Below are 21,298 nucleotides of genomic sequence, written 5' to 3'. Positions count from 1 at the left end.
GGTAGCTAAAAATTACATTTGAGAAGGACTGGGTCATTGTACCTGCTACAAGTATGAGCAGGCAGTCGTTGAGGTTAATCTCCAGTGGCCTCGTTGGTGGTGATGATGTCACATGCCTCAGAGGTTTAGGTCACGTAGTGGTGAGTCCCATGGCCCCCTGAGCCTCCACCTCTGTGGTCGGACATTAATGAGCAGACACAGATGGTGAGACATGGTGTGTATAGTTGAAAAGCAATCAATCAAACAATACATGTTATTATATCGATAGGCTTCCGGCACATTCATTACTTCAACCTGAGGTGCACTATGTAACCTATTGGTCTTGGAGGGTCTGCCCTGTTTGTCTAAATGGAGATGCTTTGTCTCTAGTATCACATAAAAGCTTATCTCCAAGGAGACAAGTCAAGTTACATGAGTTAGTGTGCAGGTCAGGTCTGTGCCCACATGGTAAGAATGCAGGTTGTATTGTTGAGCAATTAATGAAACAATTGATGAAGTGCACATTACCTGCTCGGTGTATTGGTTAAATGGCTTTTTATGTGTATTGGATTTCAAGTGCAAACACATTGACTGGTTTTATAGTTGAGGAAAAAGGCAATTCCAAGTAAAAGCTCAGTGCATTGGTGGATGCAGTGGTCCATAGTTTCCTTTACGCACAGCCTCTGTCCCAAATCAATCCTAAGCTTAGTAATCAACCATCGTATCAGCATCTTTGATTTTTGGACACATTAACACCATCATAAGAGCAGTATATAAGGCGCAGTTTGCCGTGTCCCCTAAAGCACCAGTCTGCTTAGATCTACTTGTAAACTCATCACACAGCTCCACACAGGTAGAGTATATCTGAGATTATTGTTGTTTACTAGTCTTTTTTTGTGTTTTTGGATAGTTCATTGAGTAGATTCTATTTTCTTCTTATGCATAATAAATTGTAGCCTATATTTTATCACAGGGATTATAGTGACAGTATGAAAATGTATTTTTTTTTATGATTTGAGCTTACTAGGGCTAAATTAGTAAAGTAGTCTGAAGGTGCAGCATTTGAGATGTGAATCAATATCAAAAGTGGACCTATGAAATAAGATAGGTGCAAAGAAAGATTCAATAAAATAAAGATAAACAACTAAAAGCCTTAATAATAAACATACAATCTAAGAGTAACTATATGATGATACAAAACTATAATGTACTAGTAAGTGGCTATGGTTATGTACAGAATACAGAATATAAGAATAGAAAGCAGGTATTTTCCACAAACAAGCTACTGTGCCTCAAACTGGTCCTCCCTTTATCCTGAACACTGTACAATCTTTGAAGTATGTGTTGCATTTTCAGACATGCATGGCAAAGGACTTGGAGTTTTTGCTGTACTGGCCTCACTTCTCGTGTCCAGTGCAGCTTTACCTGAAAAACACACAGTGACGGACAATATCCTACAGAAGATTCTCTCCAGACAGGACATTATCAAAGACCCTGGTGCATCAGAGACTCGCATTGAGAGGCGGGCACATCTTTCTGAAGACAATCGCGAGATTATGGCCAAACAACTCATGCATGCCATCTCAGGTATGTGTCCTGTCTGTGGGCGGGTGTTCTGCAGGTGACCATCTTTTGTAAAATCCAGTGATGGCATACTATTTCAAGGCCACCAAATCATTAGATCTGCATGATACATACTTTTGATTAGTGATAAAAATGCTAAATATTTTCCAGAATTGATGAACTCGGACTGCATGTCTGACCGGGACTACCAGGGCTGGGTGGACTTTGGACGCCGGGATGCAGAAAAGCCTTAACTAAAGAACTGGAGATGTGACTTGATTTTCATTCACATCTTGTAAACTCAAAGTCAATTTGCTCAGATTGAAATAAATTAATGTTGTATTTTGAGCCATTGGTTGTCTTTCTTAGACTCGAGAGGTGTGGCTTACCTGTTGTTGTTTTTTTATTAGACAAACAAGCCTAGTAGTAATAGTAATAGGATAACTACAATAAATAATAATGTAACATGAATATGATTGCACAATTTGCAGTAGTTTTTGTAACTCTATAGCAAACTATCCGTGGGTTTCAGAGTGGTGGAAAATCTAGCATCATTGGCATAGCAATTAACAATTCCAAACAAAATAATACATACTTTGACTGGACAAAAGTTCCCAAAATATTGTCTTATAAATAGGAAGCTGAAACCACTGTCTATATTATCAAGTTGTAGTTGTATTTTACTACTACTGAAATAATAACACATAATTTACTGTATGTACTTATTTTTATGCAAATTACAAATGCAGGTGATTACACAGGGATGAATAGTTCACTATTAACCAACCATTATTCAAATATGTGTATGCATCCATGAGCTACAGATGGAAACAGATTTTATTCACAGATGTATGTTTTACACACATAAAACCGCTGTGACACTGACCCAGATCCGTAGTGCAGAGTGGGCTGTGTTTGTGAGTATTTTTCCCTTTTCAACAACACTATCCTATGCCTTGATGCTACAGTTGATTGTCCAAAGAAATCTACAGAAACATGCTTTTTTACATATTTACAGCCTATTGTCTATTATCTGTGTGTTCTTATTCAAAAATGAACAGTAAGATTAAATGCCTAATATGATTTCTCCATGTGTCCAGCATTATGTGAATTCCCCGTGAAATCAAATACAGCAGTGGAATAATTTGCATTTTTTTACACCTGATGAGGATGAAGTTGGTGAGACACAGATATAACTCTATAGATTAGTCACCTTACAAATATTAGCATTCATTATTAACAATAACAGTGCTTCTTTAGTACAAAACTCTTTATACTTTCCCTATAGCAGCTCTAAAGCAGGAAGACCAAAATGTGAAATAGTGCCTTTTAGTGTTAGCGTTGCTTTTGTTAGCTGCTTAACTTATCAATATTTATTTTTAGCTAACATAGTGATTCTCCACTTAAAAATTAAATTGGTATCCCAGTGAAAGGCATTATAGACATTTAAATACACAAAATAACAAACACAACGCAAAATAGACATGTTTTTGTTACATATTTTGTGTATAAAAGATGAAATGCTATAACTGAGGTGATCAAAAATAAGATCCTGAGAAGAGGATGCCACACCATAAAAGAAAACATCTACAGCGTATGGCTCAAGCACAATGTGGCTTCAGTTTTCAAGACACATTCAATCACATAATATGATTAAAAGAAGTCAAATGTGAGGAGGAGGTATAGGGTCCATCATCCCCAAAGCTGCCACTCGGTGTAGTCCAAGGCTCTGTAGCTTTTCCACCAAATTCAAGCTGAAAGTCCCTCCTGGTCTCCCCACAGATCTCTGCCTTATATTGGAGTCTTTAGTTACACATGTGTAGTTTTGGTGATTTGTTTGGGGCAATGCCGAGATGCCCCGTTCTTGTAGTAGCTGAACAAGTCCTATAGATGGCGATGCAGGGGCACTGGGAGTAGTGAAGTGGGTTGGGGTAGTCCAGTGTCCCAGGTCAAAGTGCTGCTGCTGGGATAAGGAAGATGTGCTCATGTGCTCACAGTTCCTATGAGGTGGCAGGCTGAAAGTGTGAAGGCTGGGGGCAGAAAAAGAACATTCAAATTAGTAATAGCATTGTATACATTTAGAACATGGGGTTAGTAGCATGCTGTAACTGAAACAGACTTGAGTTGGGGCAAGACAACATTTTTAGATTTAAAGAAAAAAGCAACTGTTATATTAGACAAGTTACAATACATAAACAGACATACAGACAGATGTGAACGAGATTTGTTTAACCACTGTGAATGAACGTCTATGAAGTTAGTATGGTGACTTGCACTCAACCATTTCAAAAAGAAATTATTAGTATTTTCTATAATGGGCTGTGTGCATGACTTTGTGCTCTGTTTACATACGTTTTCTTTGAGCCAAATAATAAAAAAAAAGATTGAAACACCTCATACTGAGAAAACAAGAGTGCCCTTAAAGTGCTCTCTGAACTAAATTGTCCAAATTAAATGCTGTAAAAATAAATCTCTAATGGCTTAAATCATGCACACTGCACACAGTGTTACAGCTAATGAAACAAAAACAAGAATGAGTTGTTATTAAATGGTTATCTGCGACGCCTGACTCTTACTTTGACATCTTCGTGTCTAAAGTTGGAGAAAGAGTCTGGACAAGTGTTTTTTGCTGCTGTGGGAGTGAATTTAAAAGGTTAGAGTTTGCTCCAACAACAACAAGGACTGAAAGAAGAAATCATTTTTGTACAAAAGGGAAAGTAAATGGCTTTGCTTAAAAGTGCACTATGTAACTGGTGGGGGATCCACTACCTTGTTTCCATGGAGATGCTATTGCTTAGCTTGAAAGGTTTGGCAATACAGCTTTAAACTTACCGCTCACAGTAAGAATGCATGTTTTTCCAAGGTATATATTAGCAAAGAAAAACCTGCCAAAATGTGGAACATTTCCCTTCCCATCAGAAAAGTTACATACTGTAGCTTTAATCACCTTTAACTACCCAGTCAAATGAAACAAATCCACAAATACATCATTATGACTCTTACCTAGTGGAGAAGGATGGGATGAAGAGGGAGGGGTGCAGGGCTTGGCAGGTGGTGATGGTTTGAGTGGGGGAGGTCTGAGGGAGGTTGGGACCGGACGACGACTGGGACCGAACTGTGAGATGATGATGATACATTTACTACATTTACTTCATTTACTACAACAGGAGGACAACACTTCTGCAGCAGTAGCTCTCAAATTGTGTGTACAGCTGGTGGTACATGGGATACCTTCTGGGGGTAGTTGAAGTAACTGTATGTTTAGCTTTGTTTTAATAGATACATAGGCACTATAGTCGGGCTTGTCCTAGTTTAGACCAGATTTGTACCAAATTAGTCATCATTTAGTCCTAGTTTGGATCAATTTGAGGGTGCATTCACTTCACCTGTCTGAATTTGGGCCCGGTTTGAGCCCGTTTAGTTGGAGACTTGGTATGGTTTAGCCTTGGTCTTTGTGAACTTCCTTGCAGTACTTAGAAAGCCAAATATTTGAGTTTGTACTATGCATAAAATATTGGAGAACCACTGCTCTACATAAAATAGTTATATGGACAGTAATGAATGAATATGTTAGGAAGAGAGAGGACCTGTGAAAAACAGTTATAAAATAGTTATAAAAGTGGAGCATTACCCAGTCCATGCGCGGTTGTAAAACAGGACAGGTCAGGCTCGTCCTCCTCCAGGTCATTGAGGCTGTACACATGTTGGATGTCGACCTCCAGCTCTCTGAAGTCTTTAGTTAGAACTCCTGGACGAGGGTGCAGGATTCCCCCGAGGTTTGGTTTGGCCAGTTGCTGCCACTGATGCAGAGTCACTGAACCTACAACAATTAAAAATTGTTAGATTACTGTATTTTGCACTAGAGGGGTCATAACTATGTATATCTAGGGCTGTGGACTTATATATATATATATATATAAAGTAATCAGTTATGTTATTTATACACATATATTTTATTTCAAGGTGGCTTAATCACAGAGTAAAAGTCACAAAAGCATTTTTTGATACCAAACCTTAAGGAAAACAGACTTGATTGGATAACATTTTAAATGAGGAGTTTAACTTTTACCTTCCAAAGGCTTGACAATCTGCAGGCGGTCAGGCAGGTAGGAGCGGGACCCCCCTGAGGAGCTGCACGAGTGGCGAGAGCTGCCATTGGAGTAGTTGGTGCTGGTGGAGGCAGCGGGACTTGAGGTGATGCTGTCATTCGGTGTCAGAAACCCACTGGAGCCCTCGACCTCTTCACTGTGGGCCAGGGCACGCAGTTTACGCTCTCGCTCCACGTCGAAGAAGGGCCTCTCTGAGGAGTGGCTCTGCTGTCGGGCTGACAGGGACTGAAGAGCGGACTCCAGGTCCTGACCACCAGGGGTCCCCGGCTGACCCAGACGCTTGGGACCACTGACACTGCAAAGAAGAATGACAGATTTACCTTTACCTTTATACATCTGTATACATATTGATATGTTGGTTAAAATGCTTGTTCAGTACTTTGTAAAAGAAGGGAAACAGACCAAGAGACAGGGGAGCAGTTTTCCCCTTTTCTCTACCATAATGGACAGATTCATAAAGCATAAGATGAACCACAACCACAATCTGTTACACTTACATATAAAATAAATAAATAAATAAAGCACACTTTGAATCTACAATATGTAAGTAAACCTATGGCGTTTGCCCTAATGAATGACGAAAGGCCCAAACACATTTAACTTAATCTGAGATGTGGTAATAAAGGCCTTTAATAATTTGTTACTTTTGAGTGCCTCTTTAGTATATGGGTAAATCTAATTTGAACATCAGACGAGATGCAGCTTTGGAGCCCCCTTGTGGATACAGAGCCCAGTACATGTGAATAGTTCAGTTCCAGTAGAAATGCTTTAACTTGCATTTTTCATGGTTGTGTTATGATGCAGTCTACTTTTCCACAAGGCACAGTTAAATTATAATTATTTTGCAACTATTATTTTATATTATATATTATAAATAGGGCATTTTTTTTATCTCACAATGGAGACATGCTACACACCTGCTGTCTTCTTTATTATTAGAGTGGTTATTGCTGGGTTTCTCTTCAAGGGTGAGGCTGGCGTTGTCAGACCCGTAGTAGCTGGTCCGCGGGGTGCTGGTGCAGCTTGAGCGGACGGAGACAGGTGAGGAGCCGGGCAGAGCGGGCGAGTGACAGCGAGAACGAAGTTTCACCGCTTTGTTCACCACCTTCACTGTTTCAAACACACGCCAAGGATGGGTCCTGAAAACAACAACATGTAATACAGATTAGTCCTATGTGAAATATTTTAGGCACTGAGGTGAAAAGAAGCACCAGATAGTTAGACATGTGGAGCTAGCAAGTATTACATTAGTGTACAATGAAAAAAATAACATTATTATCACAGTATGGTTAGGTATATTCTGTTAGTACCACACTTTTGGTACCATAGCCTGCATGGTTTCTGTGTAAGTACTGGTAATTTCATGACAGGACTAGTCAGGACTCAGTTTTGGCTGGGGGGTATTTTTTATTTATTTATTGTTTTCAATATTTTTCTCTCTCTCTTCAAATTCAAAGTTTAGTCAACTAGGATCCACTTCGTTGACCTGCTCCAACCATCTCTTTACCATTTTAGCAGTGTGTTTTCATGTAGTTGCAGTTTTTGAATGATGTTTTGTTGTGTTTTGTGACTCACTTGTACTCTGATGGCGCTGGTGTGTCCAGGCCTTTCCTAAATGTGCCCTCTATCTCTGCTGCCAAAGAGTCCATGGGGAGCACAGAGGCCAGGGCCGTATAGCGCTGCACTGTGCTGTTAGGCAGGCTTTTGTTTCTGAGGTTTTTAATGTCCTCTCTGGCTTCCTGAAGCATGTCCTCACATTCCGAGTACTTGTCCTGCAGGTCCTTAAGCTGCAGACGACAGAAAAACAGCACGGTTAATCATGTGTTAAATAATGGCTTACAGAAGTAAACCCTGTATTAAAGAGAGTTACTACCATAAAGGACTTGCCTCCGATTTGAGCTGAAGCTGGCACTCCCGAGCGGCATTCAGGTGCTGGTTTAGCTCTTCATTCTCACGGGTAAGCTGCAGGAAAAAGAAAAAAATATATGCATTTTCTCTTTGCAAGCTCAAAAAAATGTTGAAATGGGATTATTATGCATATAGTGACATATCTAATAACAGGAAAAACAAATAATCCTCCATGTTTGGTTTATTCGTATAGGATTTTAGTTTTAATTTTCTAATTTTATTGTATTTGAGTAATTATATAAGAATGTTTGGTTTATTTTGTATGTACACGTCCAGACCTAGTAAGTGGAAAAAGCCACTTGTTATAGCAACTTCTCATATACAATGTAGAAGTTGTTTGTATTTTACTGTATTTAAACAGGGCTCCCATGAAAAGGAGCGTCTGAGTGCTCTCATTGGGATCTCCCTGTATAAATAAAGATAAATAAAAAAATATAAACAATATTAATTACAGATTAAAAAAAAGGGAATAATATAACTGGAGTAAAAAAAAATTAAACAAATGAGTCTCTCACCCCTTTACAGCGAGCCTGCAGATCCACTATTTGAGCGAGCAGAGAGCTGATCTCTTCCTGCTGCCGAACCGAATCCTCCACTCTCCGAGCCAGCTCCTCTGACAAGTCCACCACCTGCTTATTCACAGACGCTGTAACAAAACACATCATTAACACAGTATTCAAATATATAGAGTGGAGTAGTTAAACAATATGAAATTACTGGACTCCATCATGTGCTTCCTATAGATTTTGTTCAGACACAACCAATGTTTATGTATATATTTTTTTATTATACATTTGTGGAGTATAAAAGTAACTTAATACTTGTATTAAACAGTATATTTACCTTTTTTATTTTTACAAAGTGAGATTTTCTTATGACAATGTGCTGTCCAGGTTGGCTTTAGACCATGAGGATGAGATTTAGACTATGGGGCGACTATACCACTGAATCAATGATACTTACACAGCTCTTCCACACAGACCATCATCAGCTCCTGTTCCTGCTCTTCATAATTATTGGTCTCAGTTGTGAGTTCACTGGCCTGTCAAAGAACACAAAGAACACAAACTTTGTCTAATTCATATTTTTTTATTGAGGTAATATTATTGATTGTAAGAGTGGCCTACCTCTAATCGTAGTTTGCGGTTCTCCTCTTCTAGCCCCTTTAGTTTCTTTTGAAGGAAATCGTAGTGGACGAAGTTGCTCAGAGAACTGCATGATTCATTCCTTTTTAGTCTGTATGAACAAAAACACATTATTGGTAAACGCGGCTGATTTATAAAACTGGAAGTTCTAGTTTGTACTGTTTGTTTTTAGAAATGAGTTTACGGTGAATGTGCTTCGGAGTTTTCCAGCTCCTCGGTGCTGGCATAAAACTGCAAGAGGTCATCTCTCATTGAAAGTTCATGTCGGAGTTGAGCGATCTGGAAGAGGGAGAAATACTGTTTACATTCAGGGTTGGAAAATATTGGTATACAGTATGTGGTTGTTAAGTGCTGCAAAATCAATATTATAGTGATATTTTAATATATATTTTAAAATAAATATAATAATAAAACAAAAACATACATGCCTTAATTTACTAGTGAGATAAAAACTGATGTGATACGGTTAGTTTTTTGCGATATTGACTATTGCATTCTCCATAGACCCATTATAATTAATAAATACTGTGAAAACTGCTGTTGTTTTATTATAAGGTCAAGGGGCAAACACTAAGGCAAGGCAAGTTTAAGACAAGGCACTAAGTCATTCAAAATGCTTATAAGAAAGACATTAATGTAGTGTTTTTAGTCAGTGTTGTATTTTTAAGTACCTCCTCTTTTGCTGCTTCAAGTTGTTCATCGAGCATCTCATTTCGTGCTGTTAGCTCTTGGTTCTGTTTTAGAAGGGACTGACCAATTCTCGCAGCTAACTCCAAGTCCCGCTCTTTCTGAAATTTCAAAACAAAAAAAATCTTTACTTTAACACTGAGGGCAATGTAAGATACAGGCTCATTATAATAATCTCTTTAATCCCGCTCACCTCCTCCAGCAAGTGTGTGACTGCCTTAATGTCGTGATACGTCTTGGTGACCTGGCCCACTCGTTCAGAGCAAAGCACTATGGGAGCAGAAATACAGAAAAATTCAGTGTACAAATCATTATTTTTAATAACTTATCACAATGGAATTTTAAATCAAATACAATAAATCAATTTCAAATCAGTATCAACATTTATATATTGTGTGACAAGTGTGGTTCCCTTATTCATGTATGATAAAATTCTTGATAAAACTCAAAACATATTTCCGTGTTACATTTTGTCCAATATCTGTAATAATAGTTTGGGAGTCCCTGCTTAGACTGCTGCCCCCGCGACCCGGCCCCGGATAAGCGGAAGAAAATGGATGGATGGATCTGTAATAATGTCTTGAAATGATTACTTCTACTCTTTATTCAGTACATACTAAAGCTTCTAGTGACCATATGTTTGAATGAATGGCCACTCTGGCTGCACTGTGCTTCACCTTTACAGTGCCATAGACCACAACATCCCCATGTGGCCGGTCAGATACTGATCCTCTTAGGCTCTTGATCCTGTTCAGTCAGATAAGACTCCATTAAAGACCTCGTTCTCCTGGACACCAAATTAGCACAGCCACACAGTGTCCACACAAACAGCGTCTAGACACCATTGACGGCAACTGTTTACATCCAGACTTTAGCTGATTTTAACAGCTCTCATTTAAACATCTGATTCCCATGCATAATTCTGTACTAGAGGAGTTTTTATCATGCAGCTTTTTCATGACTGCATGAAGCAGTCTCCATAGTGTATTTGCTACTACAGTAAGCTAGTAACGAGTAATACGTTTCTGTGTTTTGTTGCTAGTTGTAAGATCTAGTTTCAAATAAAAAAGAAAAAAGAAAATACAAAAAAAGGCAAAAAATAATGACAGCACAGCAGAACCAAACTATAATGTGAACAATCCCAAAAACAAAGATGAATACTGATCAAATCCTGAAACAAGCCTGAAACGGGCCTATTATCTTTGCATGGCAATAGCTGATCTGGTTTAGAGAGATGGGAAGTATAAACTAATTAGATTGCGGAGTTTGAATTTGGACAGGAACACTGCGACTGAGCAGATCATTGTCCTATTAGCCTAATGAAAAGAACTCAACTACTGCACCTGTAATTGAATACATTCAACACAAATAAGTTTAATGCAATAATGTGGAACATTCCAGGCAAAGCAATAAGTTCTCCATGAGATAATAGGTACAGTGCACCTTGTGGCAAACATGGTGCAAAAAATGTAGTATAAATTTAAATGCATACAGTGAAGCAAAAATGAAAAATAAAAAAGAACTCATATCAGTCTGACCTGTCCCAAGTCAATCTATTTCTTGTTGGCCTGAATCCCAAACAAATTAGAAAAAGTGAGGCCACAATGCCATAGTTAGATTTAGGCTGAGGGTATGCTAAATTCAGTCTGATGCTATTGTCCTGTAATGCTCTTCCTATGGATCAAGCCTGCAGACTTAGATATACTTATGACGCCTGTTGTGGCCTGAGCGCAGACAGATCTTTTCCATCTCTTTCTTGTTATTGATACAAACTTGACAAGATTAACACCATCTCAAAATGATGACATAGACACTACAACTACATTACACTCTGTTAGCTAAATAAATAAATAAATATGATTATGAACAGTTGAATTAAAAACTGCATGGATTTTTTTTTGCATGTAAAAACAGGAATTCACTTTCTCTTGTACAATAAAAATAAATGTAGACGTGCATATGTTAAAGGACAGCTCAACTATCAATAAAAGCAATTCTGAAACTCAGCCAGTAGCACAGTTCAAAACTGACAACATATATTTCCAGTAACCACTCAGGTTTAGACAAATAAAATACATTTTTTTATTACATTATAACTACTGCAGCTAAGATGTACCCTAAAATGTGTTCTCAGTACTTGCAAATAGGAGATAATGTGTTATGTTTTTTCTGTCTCATTGGCAGAGTGACCTTATTTACCAAATACAAGTGCGGCACCTGTCATGAGACCTGCAAAAGGCTACTGCAATTTCACTACTTTGAATTACGCATCCCCTTTGACATTGCCGCAAATCCATGGTATTCAGTGCACAACTAGATATCAATCTCAGTGTTTTTTCTTACAATTTAAACTTACATGCACATTACATGCAGCATTTAACATACTAATACTCAAAGATATAAACACGTAGATCATTGCCAAAAGCCTATCACCGCTAACATTTGCTTCGTCTTCCTTGTCGCGCATTCCCATATCTCACCTTGCGTCATCTCTTTGCAAAGAATCTTGTTGTTATTGTTGTTATTATTGTTATTCATATTCAGGCATTTTATTTCTTCAGTCACCAAAACGTCCCCAGACAAGCATGTAGAAGAAGCTGCGGCTTTCTCCTCATCGTCCTCTGAGGAGCTCCAGACTTCCATGGTTATATAGATCACAAAAAAAATCAAATATGTCCTTAATCTCCAATATCTATCAACAATGCTGTTCTTTGCGTTCAGATCTATGTGAGGGCACAACACAGTCCACCTGTCCAGTACATGAGAGTGTGTCTGCACTTGTGTTGTGTTGTGTGCGGTAATATGTAATCCCTCTCTCTCTCTCGCTCTCTCTCTCACTGTAAGAGCCATCTGTCATCATGCCTGCCTTCGTTCACCTGGCCACGTTGGACTACCGGGTAGAAGGATGAATGAGGAAAAGGAGGGATTGGAGATGAAGCACAATCCGAATCACCAACCAATATGATCCTTCTTATAGCATCAGAATTCAAGAAACTACATAATCATTGAAATGGCTTATAATTTTAAAAAACGCAGAATCGTGACGTTATAATAAGTAATTTGGCATGAGCATATATCACCACCCACCCCTATGCAACAAAAGCACATGGTAGGTCCCCCCCTCCATCAGCATGCAGACGTAAGAGCGGGTCGATGCAGAGGAGCTGCGTAACACTGCTGCAGACACAGACACACCCACCTAACAGGGGGCGCAAGAGGAGGAGAGGAGCCGAGAAACACAATGGAGCAGGATTACAGCAAAGATGGCACACAAATCTGATTGCAAATGTTAGTATATATATTATATAGCAAAAACTATGGCATTATTGGGATATAATTGTTTATACTGGTGCTATAGTCTCAGCTTATGCCCCATCAGCATTCTAACTCAACCATCTCACTTTGCACTGACAAGACACTTCTTACAATCAAATATTAACCCTATCATTTATTTTTAATTTCTAATGTGACTCTTACAGGGCAGGCACTAGACAGCAAAAAATCCAACTTTCACCACATCCTACATTGAAAACAGGAGGAAAGACTAGTATCTAACTAGCGTTGCCCTTATGCTACAACAAATACAAAACTGGCAGGAATAAGAGAATTGTAGATGTGTTGGAGCACCATGTGACACCTCAGCAGGCAGAGAGCAGAGGTCATTGTGTCAGTAGGAGCTTTGCCTTCTGTCCAAGAATCTTTACAATACCTTATTTCATTGCAAAAAATAATTTTTAAAAATTGAATATGTGTAAGTTCTAATGAAATTTTATTTTTGGAGATGATCCACCCTCCAAGTAATTTTCTTTGTGGATCAATAAAGCTTTTCTAAGTATTGGTAAGCTAGACTTGTCTGAAACCTTGAATGAGCAAACCACACTTAAAATATATTCAAAGGGTCACTACACACAGGAACTAAAAAGAACATGACACATGTGTGGCCATAATCTGGTTTCACCCACAGGTCTAGACGGCTTCTGTATCTAATAGTAAACTCAGAGTGAAGCAGCTGACAGTGCTGATGATGTCAGTGAGGCCTGTGCCGAATGCCAAGAGCTGCACGTCTCTGTCGGAAACTGCTTAGGACGCCAAGTGATGGCAGGTTAATCGGCTTGGTGACCTCTGACCCTTGAGGTTCCCTAATGTGTCCAAGTGTGTGTGTGGAAGAGAGAAAAGTGGGATTAGGGGTCACACTGAAGCCATTTAGGAGGTTAATGTGTGTGCATGTCTATGTGTGTGTATGTATGTACACACAATCTGCAGTTTTGAGGATTTAAAGGAAGTACCTGAAGGTCAACTTAGTCACAATATAAAAATTTCAAATTCAATAATTGATACTTGATACTTATTTTTGATGCCACAATGAAAAAATACACTCTTTTTGACAATATAATTGAATAAAAGATTCAGTATAGTTTTTCGAATCTTACCACATGGTTTTAATATCGTGTTGATATAAATCAAGATAAAAAAAAAAACAAAAAAAACAGAAATCAATGGGCTACTACACTAGGAAAATAGATACTTACAGAAATACTTGAAGGTCTCTTCAATCTGCTCACATGTGAGTCCCAGAACGACCTCTGGGGGCACTAGAGGGGTGTGCAGCCAGTCGTCATTGTCATATCCAAACACACTGTCTGCTCGGAGAGTGTAGCTGGGCTGGCCTTCTGACAGAAGACTCACTATCTCTAACTCTGGGATGTCTGAACACAGATCTGAGGAGATTTGAGAAGATTTATTTTAAACGAACAACATGAACAGGATGGTTGCTGTGACACTCACATTGTAATAATGCCCTCTGGTGACAGGTGCAGACACACATTTAATGCTTCGGCAACAGCATGCATTGTATTGTGCAGTGTTTTCTCAAAACTATGAATTCAACATAATAAATTAGTCTGGCTACCTAATCTTCTAAAAATTCACAAGAAATATACCCTTTAAATGTTATCATTAAAATGAAGTACATTCATGAATAAACAAGAATATATATGCCACTGTTATATGCATACACAAATGCTTTACTTTACTAAACAGACTAAATAAGTCTTGGGTCAATCCTTGTATTATTTTGTGTGTTTGTTTACCTGTGAGAGTAGACACGTCTTGAGACAGAGGAGGCTCTACGTCCCGCAGGTTTCCAGATGCATTGAGCAGAAGAGGCAGGGGGCCCACAGATAGGGCCCCCGCCACCTGCCCCCGCCCCTCATGGAGGCAGAAGGCTGAGTGGGGGTCCAGGGAGTGCTGATGCAACCAGGGGAGGGGAGAAAGAGGACTGGCACAACCCGGCACAGAGGACGTATGCTGGGACAGTTTGACCGGGACAGGAGAGGACAGTGTGAAATCCAGAGGTAAAGCACTGCTCCTGGGGTCACAGAGAGGGGGCAGCACAGCAGGGCATCTGAAGCTCCTGTGACAACAAAAAGGCAACTGTGAGCTAGGCCTGTCCTTTGTCTGTCCTTCACAAAAGAACAAAATATCTCATCTTTTTATAGAAAATTTTGTTGTACCTGTAGTTTAGACTTATACAAACATTTAACAGTACAGATTTCAGTTTTATCTCAAATGTTAACGCTCCTGGAGTTGTTTACAATGTGCTTTTTACAATGTTTTTTTTTCTCAAAAATTGTGCCTCTCTAACGTGTGCAGGCATGAGATCACATTATCTGAGCTGTGATAAGATGTTATAGCCTTATCTTCTACTTTTTATTATAAGTGAAAAGGTAGCACAGCAGTTACAGTGGACGACTGCCTGGACTGCCTCTGCTGTGTCTTCGAATAATCCAAAAATTGTCGACTGAACATTTTTGTCTGTGATGATTAAAACTAATTACACCCTATTGATGTGAATGGTTTTATATGATTATAATATAATCCAGACAATCCAGACACCTTAAACCAATAAAGCCAAGATGTGATCCAGTTTCTTTCCAGTCTTGTGTGTGTTCGAGGCACCATAGACAGTAAACAAAACAGTGTGTGTGTTTTCAGGTCACACAGCTTGAGTTACTAAAGCTTGCAGCACTTCTCGGATCAGGTAATACAGGAAACATTAGAGGCATCACACCACATGCACTTGAATTAAAATTAACTATAAAGCAGGGAGCTCAAAGTTGGTACATACATTAGTACAGGGTCTGGATGTTTTACTATGTTTACTTTTTTCTTTAAATTTAGCTTTAGGCATATTCAATTGAGTAATTTAAGACACTTAAAAAGATCACACAATGGGTTCATGAGTTACAGCTCAGTAATAGGACGCTTGATTCATGAGAGCAGATATTGCAGTCAGTAAAGCATGGCAGACAGAGCAGGGCAAAGGCTTGACTCTGACCAATGTGACGACTACAGCAAACACGTGCACAGACACAGAAGGACTGACACAGCTGTGCACACTCCACAATGCACACAGCAGATTAAATTAACCCTTTCAGTCCCACTATCTTCACACACTATATCTAGAGCTGTCCACACCCCCCAGTGCTGGGTTTGAGCCATTGCGTTGTATACATTTCATTCAATCTGCTGAGTGGTCTCGTGCTGCCAGTTTAACTCAGCACTTACTCCAAGACTGCCTCTATCATCTAATCATAGAAGCATAGTTTATGTTTATTATATTAAATGTCAGGCTAAAAAAGGTAAATAAACAGTGATACCACAGTTTGTGAAAGTTAAATATGTAGACAGCAGAGAGAATGTAGCAATTTTAAATAACAGTTTTATTGTTGCATTGCATTTAACAGAGTTTAGGTTGGCACCAATGCATTTTGAAATTAATTGCTTGGAATAAAATGGTCTGAGCTTTTGAGATAAGTTTGTTAAAATATCTGTTTCAGCATTTTGTTAAGATAATCATTTCCTTATCTTTAGTTTTCATAGCGTCCCAATTTTTAATAATTAGGATTGTATTTTCGTTTATGCTCTTGTTTTCCATTAAGCTGAAATGTTAGCACATGTTTATCGCTCGAGGGACACTGTGAGCTGGTTAACCATGCATCCAAGCGAGGCCCTGTCAGCCATTTAGGGGTTACACCAGGGACATGCTTATTGGCCCTCTCCTTCGCTTTTGTGTCATTGTCCTTTAACTGTGCCAGGCAGGGAGCCAAAGGAAAAACTGTCCACTGAGTAATAGGATAAGGTGCTTTTCATACACACAAAGATTAGTCCTGGATTTGAGATCATTATGAGCAACAAATGCAGACTTAAAATGTGATAAATGTACTTTACAAAACACATATTTAATTTTTTGATGGCAGAGACTTCATCTACAAAAGAATGAAGAACAAGACAATAAAAAACTATCTATGACCTTGGAGTCTGGACTAGGCCCTCTGCATAGGTAAGGGTGGTTAAAGCAGGGCGCACGTTGGTACAATGACGTTCAGGAGCAGTGTACGTGAGTGCAGGCACACGGGAGTGAAAGGGAGATGAAGGGGGCGCATGGGGCAAAAGAATGTACTTCTGCAGCGGCTTAGGAACTTTGTAACTAAAATAAAACACGCCATTTTGTCTTTCTGAAACAAATACTAAGCTGTGTACACAGTCCTATATTGTTTTTCACATTACCACATTTTTTTGTATACATTTGCATATGTTTTACAGTAGATGGCCTGCACCATAAGCTTTAAAGGAACACATCTCTACTGGAAGCTTGAGGCAATAATTTAAATCAACACAAAATTATCAGCACTACAACAAACTAAATATGTCACAATGAGATGCAAAGTATGGATGTAAACATGAATAGATTCATTGATAATTGTGATTATTGGGGTCACAACATAAGTGTAACAGCAACAAAAATATAGAAATATAACAAGACTTTCTAAAGGGAAAATAAGTTGTTTAATCTATACCCCAAAGACGTAAACTTGAATGTAGTGCCTTTTTACCTGGCTGTTGAGGTCACATTAGCTTTATCAATGACAAGTATTTCATAAAGATGGTCAAACACTAGAGGAAAGTATTCATTAGACAAAGTGAATAAAAAAGAATTTCACAGTTGTTTATGTTAATAATTGTGATCAATATTTGCAAGGTTTTTTAAACTGTAACACTACCATGTTATATTGTGACATCCCTAATGCAAAGAAAGTATAGTTTGTTTTGATTAAGCGTGTTAAGTTAATTTGCATGCGATTAATCTGCCATTATAGGTGAGCTTCACTTTGTTTGGATCTAATCAGTTTCAGGGTGAAATGCCCCGGCAAAAGTCACATGCTGCCGTGGAGATAAGGGAGCAGCGTTGTTCACTACAGCCACTGTCCACTGCATCACAAGACATTTATGGATCTGGAAAATGACGTCCTATCACTGAGGCCCATCTGCTCATATTACGGTCACAGTGGCATTTACACAGCCACACAGTACCATCTACTCCCACATTAAATCAACAATGTGGCAATAAAGAAAAAAGCAAATATAATATCAAAAATATAAATGTATCTCTCTTTACTGATGTGGGGTCCCCCTTTTGGAAAATGGTGTTTTGATTTTTACTTGAAATGTTATATTTATATTTATATATAGATATAGATAGATATATAGTGTGTGTGTGGGGTGGGGGTGTGTGTGGGGGGGTGGGGGGTGGGGGTGGGGGGGTGCGTGTGGGCCTTTTTACTGTCCAAAAATACCTTATGCATTGCATTTTCACTTTCACTTTTTTGCATTATCATTGCATTTTCACTACAGATCTGATCTGTAACCTGGTGCTGTCATCAGCTTGTCTCCATGGACACAGATATGTTTAATGCCCTACTGTGTTGTTATTGAATGTTGTTTCCAGTGAGAGGTTGAGACAACCACTAAAACCTGTCTCAAGGTGTTAATCGGGCCACTGATCGTATAATGCCATAAATGATGCCTATTACAATAAGGAAGCAAGCAGGAGCCACCTCTATGAGCTGCCATTAAGAAGAATAAGGATTAAACATTAACTTATATTAGGACATAAGAGGTTTGTTTAAAAGCAGGAATGTGTTTGAATGTCTTAGCAACCCTTTACAAGATTATTTTTACCTTTATACATAAATGAGTATAACTGTATATAACTGTAGTTAACTGTACATGCTACACAGAAAGCTAATATTTATTTTAGTGCACTAAAAGAGAATTAACAGGAAATGAGCAGGCAATTGTGTAAAGGGTCGGATTGCAAACTCAGATTATGTTTGGTGTAGTTTTAAAAGCATAACAATTCTACAATAAATACCAGGATGAATCAAATGTAATTATTCAGAGATGCATGATTTCATTGAAACCATCTTCCAAAGTACAATACTTTGGAACATTCTTAATAGAGATAAGTTTTATGCTTGTGGAAGATTATAGCCAAAGGAACAACATTTCCATGGAAACAAGCAGAAGCAGGCTCACTTCTGGGCAACAGTCAAGTTTTTGGAGCTCACAGTAAGGACACATGTTTTAGGGTTTTTTTTAACTAGAATGCAAGCCTGACAACTGGACAGCTAAATCTGGAAAGGACCTCCAAGTGAAAAGAAAGTGTCAGCAAACCTACAGCACTTATCCCTCACCCCGTGGTTCAACAGGCAAGAACAAAGCATCTCAAAAATCCAACTATAACTTACTCCTAACTACTTCTCTGTCACAAGGTTATATGCACTGTTGGAAGACACAGTACCTTGGCCTTTGGAGCAGAAATGTTCCTGACAACTTGAGGACAAAGACGCACATTGTTCAATATTGTGCTGAGTTGCAAGCTCCAAGAGGCTCTAATGAACGCAAATAAGATTACTTAGCAGTACCAAACCAAAATACAAAATAAACAGGAAAGTGTCAGTGCTATGGAGAATTTAATTTAAGATGACAAGTTTACCTTTGGCAAAGTACATCTCTCATGGAGTAAAAACATCAGCAGGGGTCACATCTATCCAAACGTTGTACTGTAGTAAGACTATAGATATTAATGACAATCTGACTGAAATACAAGTAAACGTTATCAAAATAATGGGTTCAAAACTACTAACTTATTAACTATTTGAATGTAAATTTAGAATATAACTTAGTAATGTATCGAATCCTGGGTCCCCCACGATTCGATACATTACAACAACAGGATCAAACTTTTTGCAGAACATGAGGTAATTGCCATGCTGCATGATATTCTGCAGTGTGTTTTTAGAAGCAGCGTGTCTTTGTTAAAGCATAACCACCACAAACTTATTACGAAACACACCCATTTTAATCATCAAAAGAGTGAATATATAAGTGTATTGCATAAACAAGTTCTGTTTTTCTAAAGCAACACAATTTAGCACTGTCACAAAATAATTGTGTAAATACACCAAAAAATACTAATGGCGATATATGGATACGGCAGCCTAAAGTAGAGATACTGTATCATTAAATGTAGAACAATGATAATCATTTTAGGACAGCCCTGAGGCGACATGTCCTCTTGTTCATAACAAAATGGTTTGGACACCAATGTAGACCTGTAGCATTTTTACCTTTGTCATTTTAAAGCAGGATTAACTCAAGCAGATGTGGCAGAATAACCCCAAAGTATACTAGGGTAAGTAGTAAGTGCAATATATTCACAAGCTACATAACTACGTAACTCAAAGCTCAAAAATATTCTTTTTTGGATATTACTAAAGGTTAATAGCATTCATATTTATCTTGCCACATGTGAACGGCGCAAAGACCATAGAAAATATAAGCAAAGCCTTAAGTAACAGCATGCTACTATGCTAATAACACTGAATAACCCTCTCATTCATATTCCTATGCAGTGAATAAACTTACTTCAAATCCAGAAGTTATCCCTCATGTAATGTCCTGCTTGAACGTGGATATGGTCTATTTTCATCAGCTTGTCTCATCCAATTAATACTTTAGTTTTGCTAGTAGTGTTGCTGCACCGGCCGGCTTCTGTCTGTCCCGTGCTGAGCTTGTCCTGTCCTGGGAGAGGCAGAGAAAGAGCAACAGTGAGGCGGGGCAAGAGCGGGGAGGGCCTGCAGACAGGAGGACTGAATATTAGTACAATAGACAGAAAGACTGATAGATAAAAGGGACTTAGAAGGGAGCTGAGATTGTTGTGTCAGCAGGTATAGGGTTTAGACAGTACACTGAGCCATATCCTCACTAGATATTTGCATCAGAGCTACAAAGAGTCATGATTGGCCTGTATTATTCAAATCTACTCCGGTTTGATCTTTGTGACAATGTCAGTGTGTTTTCTCACAGCACTAGTCACTCATTTACAGGCTGTAATTATACCTTAATAAACAGGATAGGTCTTTGTTTGGTCCTGGTTTGAGTCCTGTTCTAGTCCTGGTTTTGTCCCGGCCCAGTCTAGGTTTAGGTCCAGGATTAGTCATAATCTAATCCTAGTTTTGAAGTGGTTTGTGTGCAAATGTGAACACAGCATATGTTACATTTTTTAAACAGACCATTTTGCATTTCGAAACAAGCTAATGTGTCATTCATTATTATGCTCCAGTGTTTTCAAAATGCACCTTTACTAGGTATTATTTATGAGACATGAGACAGTGTGGCATAGTGAGAACATCTGACTCACGAGTGTCCTGCATAGTGACAGTTCATAATGCTATTTATGGACGGCATCACTGATTGTTTTGTTTTGAGCAGCAGAGGCAACATACTAAAAATATAACCAACATACCATAACAGATCCTATTTTAATAGATTTTCTCACACCAAAGTTTAGTTTAGAGATATAAAAGAAAAATTGCAGAGGGCAATGAGAAAACATAAAATAAACATACCAGTAAAACCATATAGAAAATTCATTCAACTACTCGTCCACACAAAACATAAAATAGAACCAGAGCACAAATGTAATGTCATCTACAAAATACAATGTCTTGCAGCAAAACATAAAAGGGAAACAGGAAGGGCTTTGAGTACATGGAAGAAGGA

At 38.5% G+C, this 21,298-nt stretch overlaps 2 protein-coding genes across 3 annotated transcripts; one reads left to right on the top strand and one right to left on the bottom strand.

Moving 5' to 3' along the window:
* Positions 1-787: 787 nt before the first annotated feature.
* On the top strand, positions 788-1,881 carry LOC117371689 (uncharacterized). The gene is made up of 3 exons (XM_033967394.2): positions 788-832; positions 1,336-1,566; positions 1,714-1,881. The coding sequence occupies exons 2-3, from the start codon at positions 1,338-1,340 to the stop codon at positions 1,794-1,796; spliced, it is 312 nt and encodes a 103-aa protein (XP_033823285.1). The 5' UTR covers positions 788-832; positions 1,336-1,337; the 3' UTR covers positions 1,797-1,881.
* Positions 1,882-2,259: 378 nt separating this feature from the next.
* hap1 (huntingtin associated protein 1) lies at positions 2,260-19,119 on the bottom strand. 2 transcript variants are annotated; one of them, XM_055223026.1, is made up of 17 exons: positions 19,035-19,119; positions 14,482-14,804; positions 13,921-14,109; positions 9,585-9,661; positions 9,376-9,492; positions 8,889-8,983; positions 8,687-8,795; positions 8,523-8,601; positions 8,075-8,205; positions 7,539-7,613; positions 7,227-7,438; positions 6,569-6,790; positions 5,612-5,946; positions 5,174-5,362; positions 4,546-4,657; positions 4,119-4,174; positions 3,484-3,572 (listed from the first exon to the last, which is right to left on the bottom strand). In XM_055223026.1, the coding sequence occupies exons 1-16, from the start codon at positions 19,085-19,087 to the stop codon at positions 4,135-4,137; spliced, it is 2,358 nt and encodes a 785-aa protein (XP_055079001.1). In that variant the 5' UTR covers positions 19,088-19,119; the 3' UTR covers positions 3,484-3,572; positions 4,119-4,134. The 2 variants fall into 2 exon arrangements, with proteins under 2 accessions (XP_033835034.1, XP_055079001.1); XM_033979143.2 differs by lacking the exon at positions 4,119-4,174 and having other exon boundaries at positions 2,260-3,572.
* Positions 19,120-21,298: the final 2,179 nt, after the last annotated feature.

This window comes from Periophthalmus magnuspinnatus, chromosome 1, assembly GCF_009829125.3.
Source record: "Periophthalmus magnuspinnatus isolate fPerMag1 chromosome 1, fPerMag1.2.pri, whole genome shotgun sequence".
In the NCBI taxonomy this organism is placed as follows: Eukaryota; Metazoa; Chordata; class Actinopteri; order Gobiiformes; family Gobiidae; genus Periophthalmus; species Periophthalmus magnuspinnatus.
This window is presented reverse-complemented; position numbering and strand designations above follow the sequence as displayed.